The sequence below is a fragment of the Sinocyclocheilus grahami genome, unplaced genomic scaffold (genome assembly GCF_001515645.1).
Source record: "Sinocyclocheilus grahami isolate Dianchi unplaced genomic scaffold, SAMN03320097.WGS_v1.1 scaffold322.1, whole genome shotgun sequence".
Lineage (NCBI taxonomy): Eukaryota > Metazoa > Chordata > Actinopteri > Cypriniformes > Cyprinidae > Sinocyclocheilus > Sinocyclocheilus grahami.
The window spans coordinates 706444-729812 of NW_015505501.1; the positions used below are offsets into that span (position 1 = coordinate 706444).

General features: G+C 39.7%; 2 protein-coding genes across 3 annotated transcripts in view; both read left to right on the forward strand.

The window, feature by feature from the left end:
• Positions 1–7171, forward strand: part of LOC107602250 (phosphatidylinositol transfer protein beta isoform) — a 22830-nt gene extending 15659 nt beyond the window's left edge. The window contains exons 10-12 of one of the 2 annotated variants that reach the window (XM_016294708.1): positions 464–586; positions 3318–3406; positions 6230–7171. In XM_016294708.1, coding sequence (XP_016150194.1) covers positions 464–586; positions 3318–3365 — 171 coding nt within the window. In that variant the 3' untranslated portion in view covers positions 3366–3406; positions 6230–7171. The remainder of the gene's footprint in view (positions 1–463; positions 587–3317; positions 3407–6229) is intronic. The other variant, XM_016294707.1, reaches the window with a different exon arrangement.
• Positions 7172–10170: 2999 nt separating this feature from the next.
• Positions 10171–14118, forward strand: LOC107602223 (transcriptional activator MN1-like). The gene is made up of 2 exons (XM_016294669.1): positions 10171–10726; positions 10973–14118. Exon 2 carries the CDS (start codon positions 11014–11016, stop codon positions 14116–14118), a length of 3105 nt encoding a protein of 1034 aa, XP_016150155.1. The 5' UTR covers positions 10171–10726; positions 10973–11013.
• Positions 14119–23369: the final 9251 nt, after the last annotated feature.

A 23369-nucleotide genomic window follows, 5' to 3' on the forward strand; every position in this document is an offset into this window, starting at 1 on the left:
GAGGTCGCCATGTCTCAGTGCTTTTATGAAGAGAGCGCATCTGTGCACCTTTCGGATGGCGCATCAAGAACCGGGTTGACTGGGTACTCGGTACCGAAGTACCGGGTCTTTTGACAACACTACATACATGTAGCGAATTTAGCTCACAACAGGAAATATGAATAATTAACGACACAAAAAGAGATATTTAGCAGTCCGAAGTGCCCCTTTTCAGGCCCATGTGATGCTGTCATGGTCCAAAAATTAAAAAACTTGTGCATATTACACTACACGACATTACATGTACAATTTCGAGGCGCATTGTGCCATATTTGATGCTAGTGATATAAAACATTTCCTGTGTCTCTTCATTGACATCAAACCTCAAGTAATGCCTCTAAAATTTCAATGAGATTTGAGATGTTTTTTTTTCCCATCTCACAATGCTTTGCATTAACAGACTGTATTTTTTCTGCGTTTGCAGCAAGAGAAGAGAATCTTCACCAACTTCCACCGTCAGCTCTTCTGTTGGATTGACAGCTGGGTGGAGCTCACCATGGAGGACATCCGCCGGATGGAGCAGGAGACGCAGCGAGAGCTGGAGGAGGTGAGAATGACATTTGCACAGAATTATGGTCTGAAGCATGAATATTTTCCTCAATTTCATTTGTTCCCACCCATCCTTGGCAGACCTCCTTATTCCCAGCAGTCCAGATCATGAAACTCTGTTCTTTCCACTGTTTTTGTTTTTGGTCCATTCATGAATGGTTTTTAGAGGTCAAAGGGTTTATTTCTGTGCCTTTAGTATCAGAATATGGAATTGCTATCATTTCTAAAAAAAAATAAAAATTTGGCTGATTTAAATGTCACAAACCTCTCAAACTAGTTTAAAATTGCTTTCAAATAAAATGACTGCTCATTTTGAAAATGACTTGCCACAAATAGCTGAATTAGGTTCATTGAGCAAATGTCATTGTCATTCCAACTGATTCAGCAAGCGAGTTGTCCAAATCATTCACACTCATTTTAATTCAATGTATGATTCAATTTTAGTTCCCGACAGTGTTGTCTTAGTATCAGTGATTATAGGTTTTGGAAATATTTTGAATTTAAATTTTATTTTTATAATATCTGTTTCACTTTAATTTTTGTTAAAATTGTAGTCATTTTGTTACTCATTTTTATTATTTTAATATGTCTATGTAGGTTTTTATAAAAAAAATATTTGAATTTTTTAAATAAATTATTAAAAAAATATTACTTCTAGGTAAACTACAAGAAAATTAGAAATGTTGCTTTAGTAACTAGCTGAAATAAAAATATGAAGAAAAAAAAACCTTTACCTTATTTTAATTCCGTTAATGTTCATTTTATTTTAAAGAGAGATTAAAAAAAAAAGGTTTTAGTTTAGATAACTCTGGATTAAGTCTATTCAATATAAAGATAACAAGCGAGTTGTCCAAATGATTGAGGCCAAAATAGTTGATTCATTTCCATTTGAAATTGAGATCACTAGTTGAATGCTATTGCTATTGTGTGCAACTTTTGATAAAGAAATCACGAAGAAAGCTTTAGTTTTATTTAGTCTCTTGTCATGAAATTTAGTCTACAGTTAAAATATAAAATAACAGCGGGTCAGTGTGCTATTGAGAAGCACTGTATTCGTAATATACATTTACAGTCTGTACATCATCAGCCTACAGTGTACATCTGGACAGATTTTACAGCGTAATATAGGCGTTTATAAGCAGAATAAAACATTAGTACCTGTGATATTAGCACCAGGGGTCATTATTTGACTGTAGACGTAAAATAGTAGTCGCTGAATGTAATCCGGCTTCTGGACGTTATTGAAGGGGTTACAGATTTGAGCTATATTGGGTTTTTTTCCCGCTGGTCACCGTTGGCAGCGTGCTCATATTCTCTATTTTCAGTTGTGTGTTTTTGTTGAACGCGTCCCAGCTCAAGTGTATAGTATTTGGCCCAGATTCTTTCCTCTACCCAGTAAATATGACGATCCAACGGCACGCAGTCTCTCCAAACTCTGACACGCTCTGTGATCGCTTTCAGCATGCAGCCAAGGAAAACCACAAACTCCTCACTGCCTGGGAAATATCGATCAGTACATTCTCATCCAAATCCCGAAGGCATAGTCGCTTATTAGTTTTATTCTTAAGCGACGGCTTGCCAAGACCAATAAAGTGATTCCTTAACCGTCAACCCATCAGTCACGTTACGAGTTCTATCTTTCTCCTAACCAGTTCATCTGTAATTGCCTTCAGTTGTAAAGGCTGGCATTAATAAAACAAGCAGTATATGTAGTAAAACTTTATATTAAACCGTTTTTTTTACACCGCTACGATCCAGTTGCAAAGCAGAAAGTATGTATTTGGACTAATATTTGACGAATTAAGTTTACTTTGGCTTTGCCGTGCTTTACAGAAACCTTCCAGGGTATATATTTTTTCAAAACCTCTTTTATGGAAATGATGTTGAATATGTTTCCAGTGAGGATTATGTCAACGTTAACCCATTCATTGCCTCTGTGCTGACAGTCGACTGTTAAATGGTTGACTCTCAAAAAAGCAGTTATAAATGCATCATAATTCTCCCTAAAATAAAGAAAAGAAAGCCTGGTTTTAATCAATAGCTTGTAATGGGAATAAATAATCTAATTCACGTGTATATATATTTAAACTATTTTAAAATAAAATACAAAATATCTAAAAAAAAAAAAATTCCCCCAAAAATGTAAATATGGGGCATTCCCCTATAATCAATAGCTTGTAACGGGAATAATTAATCTAATTCACTTTTTTATTTTTAAACCATTTTAAAGTAATATATAAAAAAAATTAAAATAATTTAAATGTTAAGATTTTTCAGTAAGTTACAATTTTAAGTCCATATCAAGGTTGTACTGAAATAAAGTTTTTAAATTAGTTGATTGCAATTTCAAAATAATAATTTTTAAGTATAGTTTAATAAATATAATAATGTGGTTAAATTGAATACTTTATTACATAAAAACATTTTTAATTAAAAAAAATTTCAATAATTTTTTATTTTATTTCTTATGCATCTGTTGTGGTCATTTTATGATTATTTTAATTCCTTTTTATGTAAACAACCTTGTATTACCATTGTTTGAAATGTGCTATATAAATAAACATTCCTTGCCAAGGTAGGTTGATTCCTATAAAAAATGACTTGGCTATTTCTACCTGAGATTAATTGAAATATGCTTTTCATGTTGTGTTATTGGCTATTTTGATGTTCCTTCCAGCTGGACATCAGCAAGTGGTAAGATTGCACCTAACAGCATGTTTTGTTTCTAGATGCGTCAAAAGGGGTCCGTACGAGGCACGACAGCAGCCGAAGATTAGCCGAATCCTTTTTAGTAACACGAGGCAGGTGGAGATACTCCGTAAGTGGTGCGGGAGGAAAGGCGGCCGCTCCATCGCGCATTCTTTCTCATGTTCTTTTCATCCGCCGCCACCCACTAACCCATCACTTCACTGCCTCCATTTCAGCTAAGCACAACTAACTTTTCTTCTGGTGTTCTCCTCTCAGCTGTCGGGTGGACGAATGTAACCCGAGTTAAAGTGTTAGTCATTTCAGACAAACTCCTGGCTGAACCGCCCAAAAGCGTTCGCTCAGGCCAGAGGAAAATAGTGCCTCAACGGCGCAAATTGAAAGCAGGTGTTTGCAGCTCCTTGAAAAAGCCTCATCTGCAAGTTCTAATGGTTTTAGACTCCAGTTGAAAGGTAAAAGAGGGTTTTTGTGAGGCGTTCTTGATGTTTAAAGCAAGTGTGGTGGCCAATGCCTGTAGCTTCCAAAAGCAGCGTTCTTCTGTCGAGTTGTTGATCTTCTCTCTAAATGGAGGCAGGTTGATGTTTACAGGAGCAGCTGCAATGGCCATCTTTTTCTTTTCCAGTATTCTCGTCATGAAGGGTTAGTGCATACAAACATAAAATGCCATCATGTCGTTCCAAACCTGTATGACTGACTTTCTTCCATGGAGATGTTTTTGAAGAATCTCCACTTTTTTCCCCATACAATTAAAGCATACATTGGCCACAGGCTAACAAGCTGTGAAAAAGCATCATAAAAATAGTTTATATGACTTATGTGCTGTATTTGAAGTCTTCTGAAACCATAAGATAGCTATGTGTGAACAATCTGTTTTTTTTTTTTTATCGTTGCATTGCAGGTTTGAAACTTTATAATGTTTCATTCTTAGGAAAATTTCAAAAAATGGTTAAAAAAACTTTCTTAAATCTTAAAACTTCCCATAAAAAAAAATTGTTCGTTTCTTTTATATTTGCATGTAGGAAATGTTTCAGACAATAAGTTTTTTCATCACATAACCGGTATCATTTGACTTTATGACTTGTAATATAGTGCAAGAGTTGAATGGACTACTATTATAGAGTTTTTGTGATTTTGACAGCCATTATATACTTTCAAACGAGCATCCTGAACGTTCTGCTAAACTTTTCTTTGGTGTTCCACAGAAGAAAAAAAACTCATGCAGGTTTGGAACAACAAAAGATGACAACTTTAATTTCTGGGTGAAATATTCCTTTATTTTCGTATTGGTCATGTGGTTTTTGTCTGCTCGAATCTTGTTGATCTTGCAGCGTCTGAAAGGCAGTTATGAAGTTGATTTTATAGACTTTCGTCTCGAGAGAAAAATTCAGCATCTGTTGAGAGTCAGAATGGAGCACAGCCGCTTCATATTTGTGTTATTCTCCCTCCCTCTGCGTTTGGCTCTGCTATAAAACGATCTGGAAGAGATGAGACTCTCCTTGGCCGCTCTTTCCAAGCGTCTCTGCCCAATCTTGTTTTGTTTTTTTTCTCCTCCATTTCTCATTTCTCCTCATCGCCCCATTGCTGCTTCTCTGCACTGTGTTGGTTTCTAATCACCGCTTTTTGTGTTTGTGGATTTTTCCAGAGTGTGTTTGTACTCGGCGCATGTGAGCGTGTGTTTCTGCTCTCTTTGATTTGAGTGAGTGTGCGTTTGTACACGTGTGAGTGTGATAAAACCGCCTGCCGTTTCTTCAATTCACACGGTGTCCTAACCAGGCACGATGAAAACTTAATGCTGCAGTGATGCGACAAAATCCAGCCGATCAGAACTAATTAGTGACATTTAAGGCGCTATTACTGTTAGTCATACTTGATTCAAACAAACCCATAACCTAGGTATTAAACTTTAATATGTAAATCGCCCCTCATTGTTTGTGATTCCTCAAATCATCTTGCATCTTGTTTCTAATTAATCAGACTTATTTTCATTTTGTAGATGAAAATTGGGTGTAATAAATCTGAGATACTATCTAGAGACTTGAAGGGTGAACTCTTTTGACTTGAGTCAGTAAGAAACCACCTAGAAATGTGATGCCCTTAGTAACCCAGTGTTATTTTAGTATTATTTATATTCTGTTGTATTATTTGAATTTAATTCAAAATGTTTTTTTTTTTAAGTTTTAGTAATTGTTATTTGCTTCTGGCATTTTTATTAGTTTATTTTTTAATATTTATTTAATGTTTAATATTTTGTGTACATTTATTTTATTTCAGTCTTAGTTTTATTAGTACTAATAATTTAGTACTTATTTTATTAGTTGCCAAGGCAACATTTTGGTAACACTTTACAATAACGTTTCAATTGTTAACATTACTTATACAGCTTTTTTTTTTAATTTAATGTTAATTTAAACAAACACACACACAATCTTTTTTAATCAAAAATTGTATCAGTTAGCGTTAGTTAATGCACTGTGAACTAACCTGAACAATGAATTGCATTTTTAACATTAACAAAATAATAAAAGCTCTATATATTTCTGAGGAGTAAACAAGTTTAAAAAACATTTATGAGTAAGTTGATCTAATATTTGCATTTTATTTTATTTTGGCTATGCTTCAAATAGCACATGATTTTGAATAGTTTTCATTTTAGTTAACATTAACACCACTGTAGACAAACACCATGCATTTTCTTAAGAATATATGATGTTATATGCAACCAGTTGAAACCAAGCAACCAACTAAATGCACCAAAACTTGAATTAGCATTGTAGAGATCGTCACACGATAGGTAACTTCTTCATTTCATACCTGGTTAGGACAAAAATGTGGAACGATTCAGCTGGCTTCAAACATGCATTGAAAAAGCTGCTCGAATTATGTTTTTTTTTCCCATGTTCTTACCGGTCACTGTTTTCTTCTCCCATTCTCATAGCTTCGTAAAACTGGTCAGGTTCGAGGCACCAGTGCTGCTCACGAACAATGAGGCTAAACTTCAAGAATCCAACCACGACGACGCTTGACGAAAGACATCACCGCATCCAACCAAACCGGCCAGTGGCGGCGCCGTCCTCCTCCACCAGCAGACCGCAGAATGACACAGTGATCAGTACTGTACTCACACACCTGCCGACAGGGTCGACACGCATCACGCTCCACCTGTTTTTAGATTCATGCAGGTTGATCCTGTGACTTTTTCCACTTTGTTAGAAACATCAAGAGTATTGCTGTATGGTTGTGTTATTCGATTTCAGAAACAAAACGACTTAATTTTGGCAGGCATCGGACCAATTCTTTGTGTTTTTGTTGGGTTTTATCTGTTTGTAATGGTTCAGATCTTTATTTTCTTGTCTGTGTTTAGTCTTTCCCCCAGATGAAGCACCTCTTTTTGGTTCCTGTAAAACCCTAATCATGTTTTAATTAGTAGATTGTCATTTCGTATCAGCATAGTCCTACCTTTCGAAGTAAAATTTGTGATGCTACTGCACGGCATGCACCTTTGTGTAAAAACACACGTCCACCTCACAAAACCTTTGCCGCGAGTGGCTTTTGCATGAGCTCAGGCATGTTCTTAAGACACTTTGCGTGACGTAACCCCTCAGGACTCTGGAACCCCTTCAGGTTCTTTTCACCAAAATCCAGACTAATTACCAGAGCAAATTGCCGCTGCTGCTTTTTCTTATTTTTCGAGTCGCTTTAGGACAGGCAAAGTGCTTTTATATTGCTAATCTACCTGTAACGCTCTCACGGTTCCCACGGTCTTGGAAAATCCTGGAGATATCAGGGAAAAATTGTGATTTCCAGGCCCGGAAAAAAAAGTCTGTTCATTACAAGTGTGCATACATAAAGCAGTTTCCCCTCATTAAATAATAAAAAATAAAAAAAAAGCAAAAATCGGCATTTCACTATCAAAGTTGCAATGCACGTAAACCACGTTGACGTTTAAAAGCTAAAGTGTGATGATTCTTGTATTTGATCTATAAAGTTGTAAATCTAAATAGCCATTTCTGAGGTGTAACTACTTTTCCCGGTGGATCAATCTCTGGTTACTGACATGCAAACAGTGACTCCTTTCTGGAATCCTTGTGCATATTATGCAAATGTTGCTAGTGTTGTCATGACAACATATTTAAATTTGGTGTCACGGCACAGGCAGTAAGAGATTCTAGTGCACAAGTCTCGTGGTTTTAGTGTGCACTTGAATCTTTATTGACCAGTCCTGCATTATTTTTGCTTTTTAACAAAAACGGACAATCTGAAATTTTCTACAATCGACATTCTGTCCCCAAAACCTTTCTTTAATGAAATCATAATTGATATATTTATATAGTGAATATTGCATTATCTGCAAAATGATTGACCAGAACGTGTGGGAACCCTGAGCTCTGCACCTGAACGTGTGCGTAGAGGCCTCGACAGGCGCTTAGGATAAAGAGGAGGACTTTATAAACACATTTTAAAGAGGTTGATATTTGTGACGTTTTTATATCGTACCAGGTCAGATTCGCAGTCCTCCTCGTCTCTGGCCGTCCTGCACCAGCTCAGATCATCCAGCCTTGCAAAAAAAAGAATCTCTGCTGTTTGCACTTGACCCGCAGTGCAGGGCTGTTTTATCTCATTGTTTATTATTAACAGGTTTTTAATAATACAGTGTATGGTTCTCGGTCCCTGTCGAGAGGCGACCGATCGGATTTTTATCATATATTGTGGCCAGTGCATTAGTTTTAATAGTCGGGCTTTCATGGACAGCTGACGGCCGGAGTTTGCGCATCGCATGCAAACCAATGCCTGATGTCTGCGTTGAAACTGCGATCCTGTCGCACTGTGATTGTCTAGTTAGAATCACACATTTGTGATCGTTTTCAAGTCTGAATGTGGAGTACAACACGGTTCTTCTCGGTTTGCGTGTTTTGTTTCTTAACGTCCCTCTCATTTCAAGGTCCACGAATGTTCACGCAATCATGCAACCCGTCAGGTTCGGCCTCAGCGGCACCTTTATGGCGATCAAGGCGACGTTGTCACGTACCTGTGTTCCTCTTCTAAGATCCGGATGGGAGGATGTCGGGTTTTGACTTTTGCTTCTTTTTTTTTTTTTCGAATGTACTCTAGATCATAATTGAGTAATCAGTGCACTGACGTCTGTTCTGACATACTGTCTCGAGTCTCACGGATCGTGTGGTTTACTTTTGTACACGTTCATGGCTTTTAGGCTAGCGGGGACTGAGATGGGCAAGGGTTTCAGATATAATGAATGAATCATACTGTAATCGAAGCATATCTGCGCACTTGGAGAATCTATTTTTTTTCTTTCTTGGGGAATTACAGAGTGCTGTTTTTCTGATTGTTTGTTTGAAAATCAGGGGAAATATCAGTGAATGTACAATGGTGTGATTTCTAATGTTTTTTTTGTTTTTTTTTGTTTTTCCCCTGCAGCTTTCGAATTGGTTATAAATTTAACAATTAACAGTATATCTAATAAATTTCGACTCCGGTCATGCTTGGTCTTTTATTTAGAGTTTTATTTTCACTGTGGTTTTGCATGCTTCAATGAATGTGTTACCTTTAGATTCAAGTCGACGGAAAACCTGTAAGCATACCTGTAAGTATTTAGGTCTGGAAAATCATTGAAATCTATAAGGTCATTTTAGGATTAAATATCCTAATTCAATAATAATAAAGCATTAGTCTAAAGGTGTTAGGATCTTAAATGCTTTATTTTATTTCTGTGATTTGTGGTCAGAAATGTCTAATGTGAGTTTCTCCCTAGTTCTCATCAGTGTTTGTTCCTGACAGCAGCACTAGATGCCACTGTTCCGCTTTGCCAAAGAAACAGGTAAGGATTTCTTATAAAGACCAGAGGGACCTACACAATAAGTCTTATGGCTTGCCATTTATTATCCCTTTATTACTTTAATGTCCAGTCATACCTATCAATAAATGGCCACTTATATTTCAGCATAAAACCTTTCAGTGGCCTAATGGTTGTATCATTCTGTAGTGGGTTTGCAGGACACAGTCTAGGTTGTAGTATAAGGGATTTTATTTCTACAATTTTGTAATCACTATGCATTAAAAAACTTTTGTTGTAAAGATAAATAATTTGACCCATGCTGCAGCAGTGAGTTCTAAAAATACAACACAATCACCGGTTACTTACAGGAAATTAACCCTGAAGAGACATTCATTATCTCTGGCTGCCATTCGTCACAGCTTGAAAATTAAGCCTGTTTCATGCATCTGCTAATTTACTAATTAACTGCTGCATATTTACTACAGTAGCCGTGTATAAAGGAATCGAGCTGTTTTACATATGAAGGATTTGGGAGTGACTGAAGATTTACACTGATTTGTGTTTATACCATACTGCATTTAAACCTAAATTGCTTAAATGTATATAAATAAGAGATCTAGTATTTCACACGTAGAACAATTAAATACCATCGAGCATATGTGGGTGTATTTTTATAATACGTATTTCTATGCACGCATTTTTATAATGTGCCAATTGTGGGGAGAAAAATGAATCCCAGTGTAAAAAATGAAATCTATATGTACAGAATTTTAATACAAAATTATGAAATAATTTAAATTATTTTTTATTAGCCATCTGTGTTGTTGATCGTACACCTTGTAAAAATAAAAATAAGCACTGAAGTGTAAAGAAATCTAGCTCTGTTCGTAAAATCGAGTATCACTGAACACATTGTTTTATTATTTATCCCTTATATATTAATACGTTATATAGGCTACATCTTTTTTTTAGACTTCCTTAAGCGAAGCCCCGCCCCTTGTGCGTCAGACCCCGCCCCCTGCGCATGTGTGCCTGCGTCTGCATTGGTGAGAAATCAGCGCTGGAGCAGATGAGGGAATGTCAAACTTGTTGCCGATGCCGTTGCCGCGGCTCGACACATCCGAGTCGAGGATAAACGAGAAAACCCTCCTGGAGACAGAAGCATTTGATGGCACAGCGCGTATCTTATGGACGATATTAAAGAAAATGGCGATTAATTTTTGTGCTGAATATATTTCATACTGTGGCAACAAAAGGGATCCAGGGCTCTCCAATTACTAACAGCGCGCACCCACAGCGGTGCATCGAGTCTCCTCACAGGACTGAACGCACGCTCGAAGTTCTCCTCAGAGGACCGTCGATTTAATGCATTTATCGACTCTTTTTTTGAATTCGTGTAAGTGTTTTTAATATAGAATAATTAGTCTGGATCGCGCGCATTGCATTGGAGATGTGAACATGGGACATGTGCTCCGCGCGCTGGTTTGCACTCCTCTGGATTTGTGTTGAACGACTTGGAGACGTTACGCATCGAATAATGATGTAAACGAGGAGTTTTTTTAAGATGTGCATTTTTCAGGGTCGTTGCTCTAAAGACATACAAAGAGGAGTTCGCGTTTTTACGCTTATGCTGGAATTGAGGTACTTCCAATTGTCATCTGATCTCATACTTTCGCATCATTTAAATATTTATCAATAAGCACATGCATGTGAAACGTAAACTTTATTATATATATATTTTTTTATAAGATGTTATTGAAAATATATAATATTTACATTTTAAACCGATTGCTAACATGGGCGCCTGAGAGAGACAAAAGGAAAACATTTATTTGAAAGTACCAAAAAAAAGCATTGTTTGATTCAGTTGTGTCTTTTTATTTGCAGTGACAAACAAACAAAAGGAATTTAATCCTAGTGGACTGAAAATGAACTCTAATTATAACAGTTCCGGATTTCATATGAAAGGGCCGTCGGTAGCTGTGGAGCCGATGATGGGTCCTCTAAATGAATCCCCCATGCAGGGACTCAACTTTGTCTCAAATAGAGACCAGTATGGGTTCCAGACTCATGGCCATGGGGATATGCTCGCTATGGGAGTTCAGCCACAACATCAACTCCACATGCAAGGACCGTTCAACCATCAACCTCCTAACCACGACCAGCATTCACATCTGTACCAGGACAGCATCCCCTCTTGCCTGCATGGGGACAGACTCATGGGCTTCAATAACAACAACGCAGGTCACCCGCATATGTTTGAAGGAGGATTTGGTCAGCAGCTCGTAGAGGCGCAGTCGCGAGAATGCATCTCGCAGCAGCAGCAACAGAGAATGGCCGCAATGCCTGAATTTCAACCGCACGGCCATCCAAACGGTAACCACGCTGTTCCAGCGCCGTGTCTTCCACTAGACCAGTCACCAAACCGCGCCGCGTCGTTCCACGGCCTGCCGTCCTCGTCCCCTGAAACACACAGACTGGAACATTACAGGCTTTTCCCACAGGGCAGGATGGGGGGATCAGAGCACTGTTTTCCCTGTGATCCTCTGACAGGAAATTTCGATATGACAGCATTCTCCACCGCGGACTCTTCAGAGCGCAAACTACCCTATTGTGAAACGGGGAACCAAGTGGTCGGGGGTCATTTTTCCACTTGTAATCGAAGTGGCTCCCAAGGGCCCATGATGGGCGGCTCTAAAGTCGACCAGCAGCTACCTCAGCAGAACGTGTTTTCAGACCGATTCGGGAACCGGGGGAAAATGGATCCGGAGGTTAACGCTAGACACCACCTCATGCCGCAGCAAAGACCAGGACCCGTCGCCAGGCAGAACCCCGGTTCCCCTGTGCTTCCGCGGTTTTATCACACTCCGGACTATGTAGCGAACAATACGGACGTTCAAGGTGGCGGCCCTATGGTCCATGTTCAGCACGGCCACCTGGACCGTCCCATACATAGACTGAATAACCATAACATGCATCCCTTCGGGGAACCGGTGTTTGATATCCCCCAGCTAGCCCCTCAGCCTCCACATCACCCTCACCTCAGCTCACTGCCTTATTTGAATATGGCAAAAAGGCCACGGTTTGATCTCCCAAACGGCTCTGCTGGAGAGAACTGCAGCCCCCTAAGCAACAGCTTACATAATCGGCCCAATCTTGAGAACCACCTCTCCCCCTCGGCTTTCCCCTCTCCCATGGGGGACTTTGCATCTCATGTGACGGATGGGTTTCCATCAGGCCCCCTACCCTTGAGCTCCGGCCCACAGCAACAACAGCAGCAGCATCAGCAGCGGCGGCAGAATGCGGCAATGATGATCAAACAAATGGCATCGAGGAGCCAGCAGCAGAGAATGAGTCAACCCGACCTGCAACAGTTAAGTCTCCACGGGGACGCCACACCAAACGGCATGGTCTGCCGAGGCCCTCTGGGTAGTGTGTCTCAGTCCAGTTTTGAGAAGAAGCATAATTTTCACGGAAACTTTGACAGCCCCCACCTACCTCAAGAAAACTCATGGTTTCCTGAGCCGCAGCAGCATTGTAGAGAAACAAACACGCATACCTTGGAGCAGACAGAGAATGGACACAACATTATTTTTAGGCAAGGCGTCACAAGCATGGACATGCAGTCTTTGCATTCTCCGGTAGCGCATCATCCGTTCGAAAATAATGTAAGCAATCCTCTGCAGATGCAGTCTCCTGATGAGAGCAACATGCAGTCAGGCGGACCCATGGACAGGATGCCAGCTGAATTTGGAGGAATGGCGATGAGGAGGCAGCACAGCTTCCCTCCTGGAGGACCGAGTCAACAGGGAGCCCCCCAGAGCAATCCTCCAGGGAACTATCCCACCCATCCCGAGTACCTCTCCAGCCAGCACCTGTCAGTCAATAAGCTTGGGGCCCTCTCTTTGGGGAATTTGAACAAAGCCAATACAAAAGACAGTGTGTTTGGCCAAAGCTGTCTGGCAGCACTTTCCACGGCCTGCCAGAATATGATCGCCAGCCTTGGGGCCCCGAACCTCAATGTGACTTTTAATAAGAAAAGTCAAAATGAGGCCAAACGCAAAGCAGGTCAGGTTGAGCAGGACATAAATAGCAGTGGCAGTAGTGGCCCAGGGGCAGAGTATTTCCAGAGCAATGCTTCTCAGAATAGTCAAATGCCTTGCTCTGGGAATAACAACAATACGACGGCAGGTCAAAGTGGTATGGGCCAGATGGCGAAAAGGGAAGCGAGCACCCATTCCCCAAACGACAACATGGAGTCTGGATGCGAGGGGAAAATGGCAACAGGCAATGGCAAGGGGAGGGGGAAGAAGAGACGCGACAGCGGGCACATCAGTCCCGGAAACTTCTCTCCTCCGTGCGGCGGTAACCCCGTTGTCAGTCCGAGTCAGCAGGGCTCTGCTTTGAACGTGGGCATGGAGGGCCGCGGTAAGACCCCGGAGAGGTCCCTGGTCTCCCCTTCCTTTGGAAAGCCCGACCTCGCCACCTCGATGGACAGCGGAATTCAAAGTGTTGGCAAGTCAGATGGGGTTTCGCCGTGCATGGATTATTTAGACGAAGCCAGCCCCAACTACAGCGCCGAGGACCCGAGGCCTTGCAGAGCTGGCATGAAGTGTAACTCTGAAAACAGGGCTGGCTACGGCGACAATCCGTGCATGGAACAGGTGCGGACGCCGCTGAGCAACCCGGGCCAGGACGAGGTTCATCCTCTGGAGATTTTGCAGGCTCAGATCCAGCTGCAAAGACAGCAGTTCAGCATCTCTGAGGACCAGCCGATGGGAGGGAAAACGGGCAAAAAGGCCGACTGCCAGGCCGGTCTGAATGGAGAGTGCACCTTGACCAGTTCCAGCCCGGTCGCAGGCAAGGGCTCTGTGAATACCATTGACCTTGACTCTCTCATGACAGAGCAGCATGCCACCTGGTATGTCCCTGGCAACAAGGCTCTGATAGAGGACCCCAGTAATGACAAGTGCCTGGGATTCTGGGATCGAGCACGGGGCCAGAGTGACAACAAAGAAGGTAAACTTCATTGACTTGCAGTGAGAGCATGATGAATTGGTGTTTTTATGGACTGTTGAGTTTACTTTGATTGCTTAATGGTTGAATAATGAACAACCCAAGGTAGCTTAACCTCAGGCACAGGGACCCATTTACAACTAATCTGTCACCCAGAAGTGAGCTTTAATTAGCACACTTTAAAACACTCAGTCTTGAGCTGGCAGAAAACAGGATGCTAAAAAATAATTAACTCACTGACAGCAGAGAAAGTTTGTTTGGCTCTGCAATTTGCAGTACAAGAAGTCACACTAAAATATGAATGTTAATATATAAAAAAATTGTATAGTATTAATTGGATTTATTTATATATATATATATATATATATATATATATATATATATACATACATACACACACACACACACACACAAATATATGAAAATTAGATTAAATTATGGGAAAATATCACTAGTTTAAATTAGATTCATTACATTAGATTATTAGTAGTATTAGTAATAATATTTCTGATATTTTTGAATATTTTACACAAGACATGCAAGTGACTAACATAATGCAAACTGAATGTTTTGATTAGTTTATTTGTACTTGCATTTGAGTTTTATCTAACTCTTAACACAAAGAGGATCTGTAGTTAAGATTTTAATGAGATTTAAGTACATTCAGATCTTAATTACAGATCCTCTGTGTTAAATCTAAGTGCAAATAAAGTGGAATCAAAAGCTCCAGTAACTCGTGCAGTTTTCTTCTGAAAACAGTGCTGCGTTTAGAAAAAATGTTTAATATGTTCCTGGTAGCATAAGTGTTTTTACCCCAGGCTTTATCAAATTATTTACTGGAAACTTTACACGGCTGTTCAGATGTATTGTCAACGGTATAAAATATCAGTCAAGAGCATCGTAGGTCACAGAGCTCCAGTTCCTTGAATTTCTTGTTGAATGCCACAGCAAACACACGGGTGTTATTTTGGAAACAAACCTTGTCTGAGGAGGTTAGAACAGCCAAGTTTGCGATTAATTTGACTGCAGGCACGTTAGAGCTCGCAGTGGCGTTATTAACCCGTGAGGCCTGACAACAGCTCTGCACGAGGGTTAAACGCAGGCGTTAGGCGCATGGCCAAGATTCAGTGTTGTTTTACCTCCGAATACTCTTTCCTGTCACTTCACGCTTCGTGATTGGTCCCATCGGTCCTGTGATTACGTGCCATCAGATATGTCATAATCAGATGTGTGGCATGGCATTCATGAAGGGGACATGTTTGATTTCTGAATTCTGAGAGTCAGAATTATTTTCTTAACAGGAATATCTCTAGGACTTGTAACTTAAAACATCCAAATGCTGTAACATAGCCAGTTGCACAGTATTCCCTTCACAAAAAAACACACCAGAGACCACAAATCTGTTTTTGCATTTATCTCTATTTCCATCTTTTGCACCGGGTATTGAGTTCCTTACTTTATTATTTTTTGTAAATTACATTTTTCTGAAATGCAGTAGCTTTCTCTCTGTGCACATCGGACTTTATGAAATTTTCCAGCAGTTTTAATCACAATAATGCGTTGAGCCGTTTTTATTTTGTTATCTGCTTTAGATATATGTTTTTTATTTCATTTTAACAGCTCGATGGAAGATAGTTACTGTATAAAACTCTGCAATAATTTCAGGGACGTGATTTAAATGCATCTCGACCAAATATAGAACAGATGCAAGCTGCAAAAAGCACGTTATCAGAATGCAGTCTGATCAGAGAGCTCCAACTCTGAGCGTTTTTTCACTATTTTGACTAATAAATGGAGAAGGTTGTCAGATGCAATTTCTCAGACGGGGCTGTCGGATATTCTGACAGCTTTGTGGCTCTGAGAATAAACACTAAAGGCCAGAACAGACAGAAAACAAAGGAGAAGATGCAATGGTCTCCTGGGAAAATGACTCAAAACAACACTCCACAAACAGGCTGAGAACACAGGTATAGGGATGCGTTTTGTGAGGAAGGGACGTCGGTGATGTGAAGAGAAAAGAGGGCTTGATATCTATGTGGAAAATATCAGCAAACAGTGTACACTCCAAACACTGTGTAACTTGCAGATCCTTTACGAAAATGAGCTTCCATGTCTTTGAACCTTTTCCCTGTTTGTCAGAAAAGCCAGATATCTCAGTGGCTCTGGAAAAACACATTTGTAAACAGTGTACACTTTGTGCAAGTTGCATATCCTAAAATAACCATCAATGCCTTTTGAACATTTCCTCATTTATCAAAAGTACTCATTTGTTGTAATTGTGGCTGGCATTTGCATACAATATAGGCTCTTTATATTGAATTTGTCCGTTTTACAGCTAATATCTGCGGTTTGCATGATGGATAGCAGTGTGAGCATTGCATACGCAGATGCACATCTTTCTATGGGAGTGTTAGTTTGCCGAGCAGAATTAATTAGTGTCGTCTTGTGTCCGTGTGATACACTGCATTTTTCCGTGAGGAATGTCAGGGTGGAAACGGAAAAAAAAAATATGATCTTGTCTTGGCATGTATTAAATTCCGCTTTTGCATTTTGTCGAGGGACAGGCCTGTATCGTCAGAGAAGCATCACTTTGATTTGTGCATCATCTCTCAGTGCTAAACATTAAGGAGCAGTTCAGCTGAAAATGAAAATTCTGTCGTGGTTTATTCACCGTTATTTTTTCCTTTTTGGTTAAGCATAAATGGAGATGTTAAGCAGAATGTCCAAGCTGCTCTTTTCCATTAAACGAAAATGGATGTTTTTTTGTATCGCCAAACCTCAACATAATTTCTCTCATTTGCAATATTCTATCACTGAAATTTCCCATCAAAGCTCTCTTTATAATATTATCACCCAGCTTTAATCTGCTAAATGCAATTATAAGGCATATAGATATTATAACATTAATATCATGATTTTTCTGTAAAGAAAACACTTTGAAACGGGGTGTATTGTATAAAGTGCTATACAAATACATTTGACTTGACCTGACACAAATATCATTTGTAGTCACATTCTTAAAATGTATTTATTTTAAAATAAAAATTCAACCGCTAAAGAGATTTGAGGGCTTCTGTGGAGAGGATGATTTTTGTGTTTAACAAAGTAAAGTAAAGAAAATGGCGTGAGTTTGAATGACTTGAGGGTAAAGAGTAAATTCTGACTACATTGTAATTTTGGGCTAAAATACTTCTTTAACAATTAAAAATTGCAACGGAAAAGGAGATATTAGGCTGATTGTTCAAGCTGCTCTTTTCCATGAAGCTAAAAAGGATGTTGATTTTTATACCACCAAACTCAGACAAAAAAAAAAGAACACAGGTATAGGGATGCGTTTTGTGAGGAAGGGACGTCGGTGATGTGAAGAGAAAAGAGGGCTTGATATCTATGTGGAAAATATCAGCAAACAGTGTACACTCCAAACACTGTGTAACTTGCAGATCCTTTACGAAAATGAGCTTCCATGTCTTTGAACCTTTTCCCTGTTTGTCAGAAAAGCCAGATATCTCAGTGGCTCTGGAAAAACACATTTGTAAACAGTGTACACTTTGTGCAAGTTGCATATCCTAAAATAACCATCAATGCCTTTTGAACATTTCCTCATTTATCAAAAGTACTCATTTGTTGTAATTGTGGCTGGCATTTGCATACAATATAGGCTCTTTATATTGAATTTGTCCGTTTTACAGCTAATATCTGCGGTTTGCATGATGGATAGCAGTGTGAGCATTGCATACGCAGATGCACATCTTTCTATGGGAGTGTTAGTTTGCCGAGCAGAATTAATTAGTGTCTTCTTGTGTCCGTGTGATACACTGCATTTTTCCGTGAGGAATGTCAGGGTGGAAACGGAAAAAAAAAATATGATCTTGTCTTGGCATGTATTAAATTCCGCTTTTGCATTTTGTCGAGGGACAGGCCTGTATCGTCAGAGAAGCATCACTTTGATTTGTGCATCATCTCTCAGTGCTAAACATTAAGGAGCAGTTCAGCTGAAAATGAAAATTCTGTCGTGGTTTATTCACCGTTATTTTTTCCTTTTTGGTTAAGCATAAATGGAGATGTTAAGCAGAATGTCCAAGCTGCTCTTTTCCATTAAACGAAAATGGATGTTTTTTTGTATCGCCAAACCTCAACATAATTTCTCTCATTTGCAATATTCTATCACTGAAATTTCCCATCAAAGCTCTCTTTATAATATTATCACCCAGCTTTAATCTGCTAAATGCAATTATAAGGCATATAGATATTATAACATTAATATCATGATTTTTCTGTAAAGAAAACACTTTGAAACGGGGTGTATTGTATAAAGTGCTATACAAATACATTTGACTTGACCTGACACAAATATCATTTGTAGTCACATTCTTAAAATGTATTTATTTTAAAATAAAAATTCAACCGCTAAAGAGATTTGAGGGCTTCTGTGGAGAGGATGATTTTTGTGTTTAACAAAGTAAAGTAAAGAAAATGGCGTGAGTTTGAATGACTTGAGGGTAAAGAGTAAATTCTGACTACATTGATTTGATTTAAAAACGTATAATTATATTTAAAATCATTTTAGTGTCATTGAAATAAAATTTTTTATAGTTTCTCTGTTCAATTTTATTTGTAATTTTTATTAGTTTTTGCTATTTTTAAAAATATCTATAATTTTTATTCATCTTTTAATTAGATTTATTCAAGTTACAAATTTCTACAAATGAGAAATGTTTCCTTGCCAACTAGCTGGAATTAAGCAAGTTTAAGTTTTTTTTTTATTTGATTGGATTTGATTTCAGTTACTTTATTTCAAGTAATAAATTATTTTTATGGTTTTAGTTAACTATAATAACCCTTATATCATGATTTTATACTAGTCCACAGTTTTATATTGTACCAGTGTTTTTGATGTGAATACATCATTCACAATGCATCATGGGATATGAATTCCTCTGGATCAGACTTTGTATTGTTGTAGTTCATCTCAGAGCTCGTTGGTTTGGGTATTTTTTCAAATGTGAAAAATACTTCGCAAACCAAGGCCGTCTTGCGCGCCGTGATCTATACCGACTTGCTTAATTTCCAGGGAACGAGCCGCAGCCGCCGAGCCATCTGTCTCCCGCCGTTTGAGCGAGACGGCTCCCGTTGCTATTCCTGCGAGCCGTCCATGGCGACAGGATGACTGACATGTGTCGCATCTCTCCACAGGTGCTGCACGATCTCGCTGTGAGGGTGGGGGTGGGACCTGGAGGAAGCCACCCGTGGTGTCCGGAAACCTCGGGACGCGGGGGTGGGGAGGGGGGACGGAGGGGCCCCTGCTGTTCCTCTCACTTCCAGATGCGACTTAAACTCATCCAGAACAACTCGAACCACTTTTGGACCTCGCTGGCTGCTTTCCGTAACTGTAAGGTTGATGGCCGGCTTGGTGTTTTCCAGCAGTAATTGGATACTTTTTTTATTTTTTATTACTAGCCCCAGAGAAACCACAAACTCTCCGGGTGTCCGTAGAGCGAGTCTTCGGGCCAACAAAGTCTCTTTAGATGGACTGGAGATGAGAGACAATGGGATACAGGAAATACACAAGCACACCAGACTGGAATCTTGGACAGCGAGGCTCAGTTGCTTTTAGTGTATTTTTATCTTCTATAAAGTTCCATTTTTGCTGGGATTACCTCATTTTTCAGACTCGCAAGTGAGGGTTTAACTAGTTAGTCCAAGAGCACGCCGCTCTCTCTATAAATATTTATTATCCCTGTTTGTTCAGCGAAGCTCCTTTATTTGTGAACGTCAACATCACGTTTAATCCATCCTTTTCGGTTATGCTATCTTCTCTTTTTTTTGGGGTGGGGTGGGGGGGGGGTTTGTTTCTAACTCCCAGAATTCTGACAGCGAGCCACCGTCCAATAGAGACCAAATTCCTTCACACGAGAGGGAAGCAGCGTGTTATAAAGCTTCCCATTCTCCGAGGTCTCCAGCAGCAGGCTCCGTGTCTGTGGTGGGTCAACCTTTTGACTTTGAAAAGCCAGTGGGGGTTCTGTCCTCTCCCTACTGTTTTTGGAAATTTGATATTCACCCTGAGAACATCCCTTTGTGACCTGCCTGGCCGGCATCGGAATGCCATTGTTTCAAGTCGAAATTCTCCTTTGCTTGGGTTTTCCCTCTTTACCAAGCCTCCATTGAGACCCTGAGCTTCCCTCTGCCTTTATACCAACTGATGGTGAATATGTTTAGTCAGAATTGGCAGGCTATTCAAGCAAGGACAATGGTTGGAGACAAAAGACTTTCCTTTTAAGAAAATAGGTTTTCTTCTGGAGAGAAAAAGGTCTTTAACCAATTTTTTGGTCTTCGACACCTCTCTGTTTCCTTGTTCTACCTCTTTTCTCCGTTTTACTCTCATTATTGTGATATACACGAAGCTTAAAGTGAAGTTATTTGTGCCCGTAGAGTTTTTTGTAAATAACCTGTATATTATGAATCACTTATTAACAAATAAATATGTTGTAAATTATGCTTTTTTCCCCCCGATTCCTCTGTCCTCTGCTGCCATCTCATTCAATATTTTCCTATGAAATGTGGCGTTCTTCCCAAGAGAAAGTCTAAATTAGCACGCTCTCCATAGCTACAGCTTGAAGTTCCTAAATGGCGATGAGGATTGTTTTAAAAGTATGATTACATCCATTTTTGTTTGATTAGGGGGCACCGGGTTTGAGATATGCCTGAGAAATGCCATCTTTATGTTTACCCTGAACTAATCTTAAACAGTGGGAAAATACTTTCAACTGAGAGCGAGCGAGAGAGAGAGAGAGAGAAGTCAAACGAGGAAACTGTTTGTGAAATGCTCGGCTACAAATCTCCAGTGGTTTGGATGAGCTTCGAGACCGCTGGCTTTGGGTGGTAAAGTCTCCCGAGTAGCGATCGTGATTACTCCGGTATTCTTTATGTAAATCATTGCTTATTGATAGTGGAACTAGGTCAAGGATGTAAAGTGCAAATTTTGCAGTGTGTTTGCGAAGGGCCTTTTCTAAACCTTGGAAACCATTTCCTAGAAGAATGTATAATGTGCATGTGTGCGCACACAACACATGTGCTGATTACACTAAGCAGATGTTATAGTTCAGCACTCCTCAACTGGTTTTGTTTCAGCACTCATACTGAACAGAAATAAAACACTGACATTTAGTACTATTACCATGAACTGCATAGGCCCGAGAAGGGATATGCAAAATGATTAACATGACATAAACAACTTTGTAAATGCATAAACATCAACAGAATGTGATCTACCAGCTGAACACATGAACCAATAACTTTGGATTTTATTAGCAGAAGAATTAGTGACATGAGTTTGTGCCCTATATATATATATATGTATATAAAATCAGTTTTTAATAAGCTTAAGTGAGACATAATGACATCAGGAGGCCAGATTAATTAAAATGCAGTGTATGCTGATCGATTAAACCTAACTCTGGGGCTTTCTAAAAATGTGCAGATGTAATTTCAGCATTTAGAAACTTGTCTTGTCTTCTCTGTGCTTTAAATCGAAAGTGTGTGTGTGTGTGTGTGATTGCGATTGCACAGCCTCAGATGAAAACCTGGTGCTTTCTCCTCTTCTACAAGTTGATAAGCCTGTTAATTTTATTATCCCAACTATGCATGGGTATATAACTAATTGCATTTTATTATTGGAATTTAGCATTACTGTTGATAATTGGAGGAGGAGAAGGAGGAGGGGTATCTAAGCCCAGCTTGGCTTCAAGAATGGGATTCAGCAATTGGTGTGCAAATGGCAGTGTCTCCCACAGTCCGGCGATCCCCAAGGAGCCCAACAGTGGAGGGCCACTGGCTTGGGTCTCTTGTCTGTCCTCTGAATTTTTCATAGGTCAGCCTTCACAATACACACTTAAATAGCTGGGCAGAGCCGATGGAAATCAGCATAGAGAGAGAAAGAGAGGGGGAAAATCCACCCCCCACCTCTCGAACAATGGGAATAAACAAAGATTTTGCTATCTTTTTAAGGAGAGCTCATCCAAAAGCAAGCCTGTTATAAAGGGGAGAGACGTTTCTCAGTTTTTTTTTTCCAGTAGAGCACGAGGAAAGGGGGATGGAGAGGATCTCTTGTGCTTGGGAATGCTTCGCAATCCTTATATTTTTCTTTCCGTCCCCATTAGGGTGGACGCGCACCCGGGTCGTCTGAAACTTCCTTTTGTTTGCGCTCTATGGGCTGAGGAACCCGGTGGCATTGGCTGCTTAGATTCACTTAACGCTTCTATTATCTCTAATGGTTTTGGATGGGTTGTAAAGACTTCCATGTGCCTTATCTGGTTGGGTGGCAGTGGGAGGGAAACCGCGAGACGTAATTGACTGATTGTTATATGGAGCCTTCACTGAGAAAGTAAAAGCGCTAAATGTCATTTAAGACGTAGTAGCATTTACTAACATTTGCATTTGCATTAAATATGTGCATGTGAAGTGTGCCGCTGATTTATTTGGCAGGTCGTAGATCATCCAGACCAGCAGCCCTCGGCTGGTTTGGCTTCAGGTTTTAGATTGAACGTCAAGTCACGACTCAATACGGTCGCAGAGTTATTTATTGTGAAATGTTTTCTTTGGTTTATTATTGGTTTCGTGCAAGCGGTTCTCTATCAGTTTACATCCGAATGGCACTTTCTCGGCTGGAAGCACACTGCATGCATCTTCTGCACATTGTTTTAGTCAATCACCTGAGCCGTTAATGTCACGTGACTAATTACCTAGCATTTATTACGTCCTGACAGTGCTGATTGACTGATGGCACCACGGGCCCTTCATTAGGGACTATCCTGAACTGTGACGCCAATTTCACGCTTTTAAGAACCCCAAAAAACAATCAGGAACTTGTAAAACATATGCTATATTATATATTTGTATGTTGCATGCAAAAAATGCAAAATACATTACTTTGGATAAATACAAATAATGTAGTTTGGTTCGTATTTTCTTTTATCATGCATATTTTTGTTACACAACCTGCTCATGTTGGTGTCTATCTAATTTGATTCGCTTCTATCAAGTTACAGATTACTTCCACCTTTGACGTCAACAAAATAAGATACGGATGTGTTTTCTTTTAAAAGTTGATGAGCCTAATTTTATGCACTTGCATTTGCCAGATGCGTTTATTAAAAGTGACTTGCATTGCGTTGAAGGTATACTTTTATAAAAATGTTTTGCATTATTTGCATTCAACATCATTTCGCTGTCCGTGACGTTTTCCGAACAGACCTGCGAGACCCACCGGTTG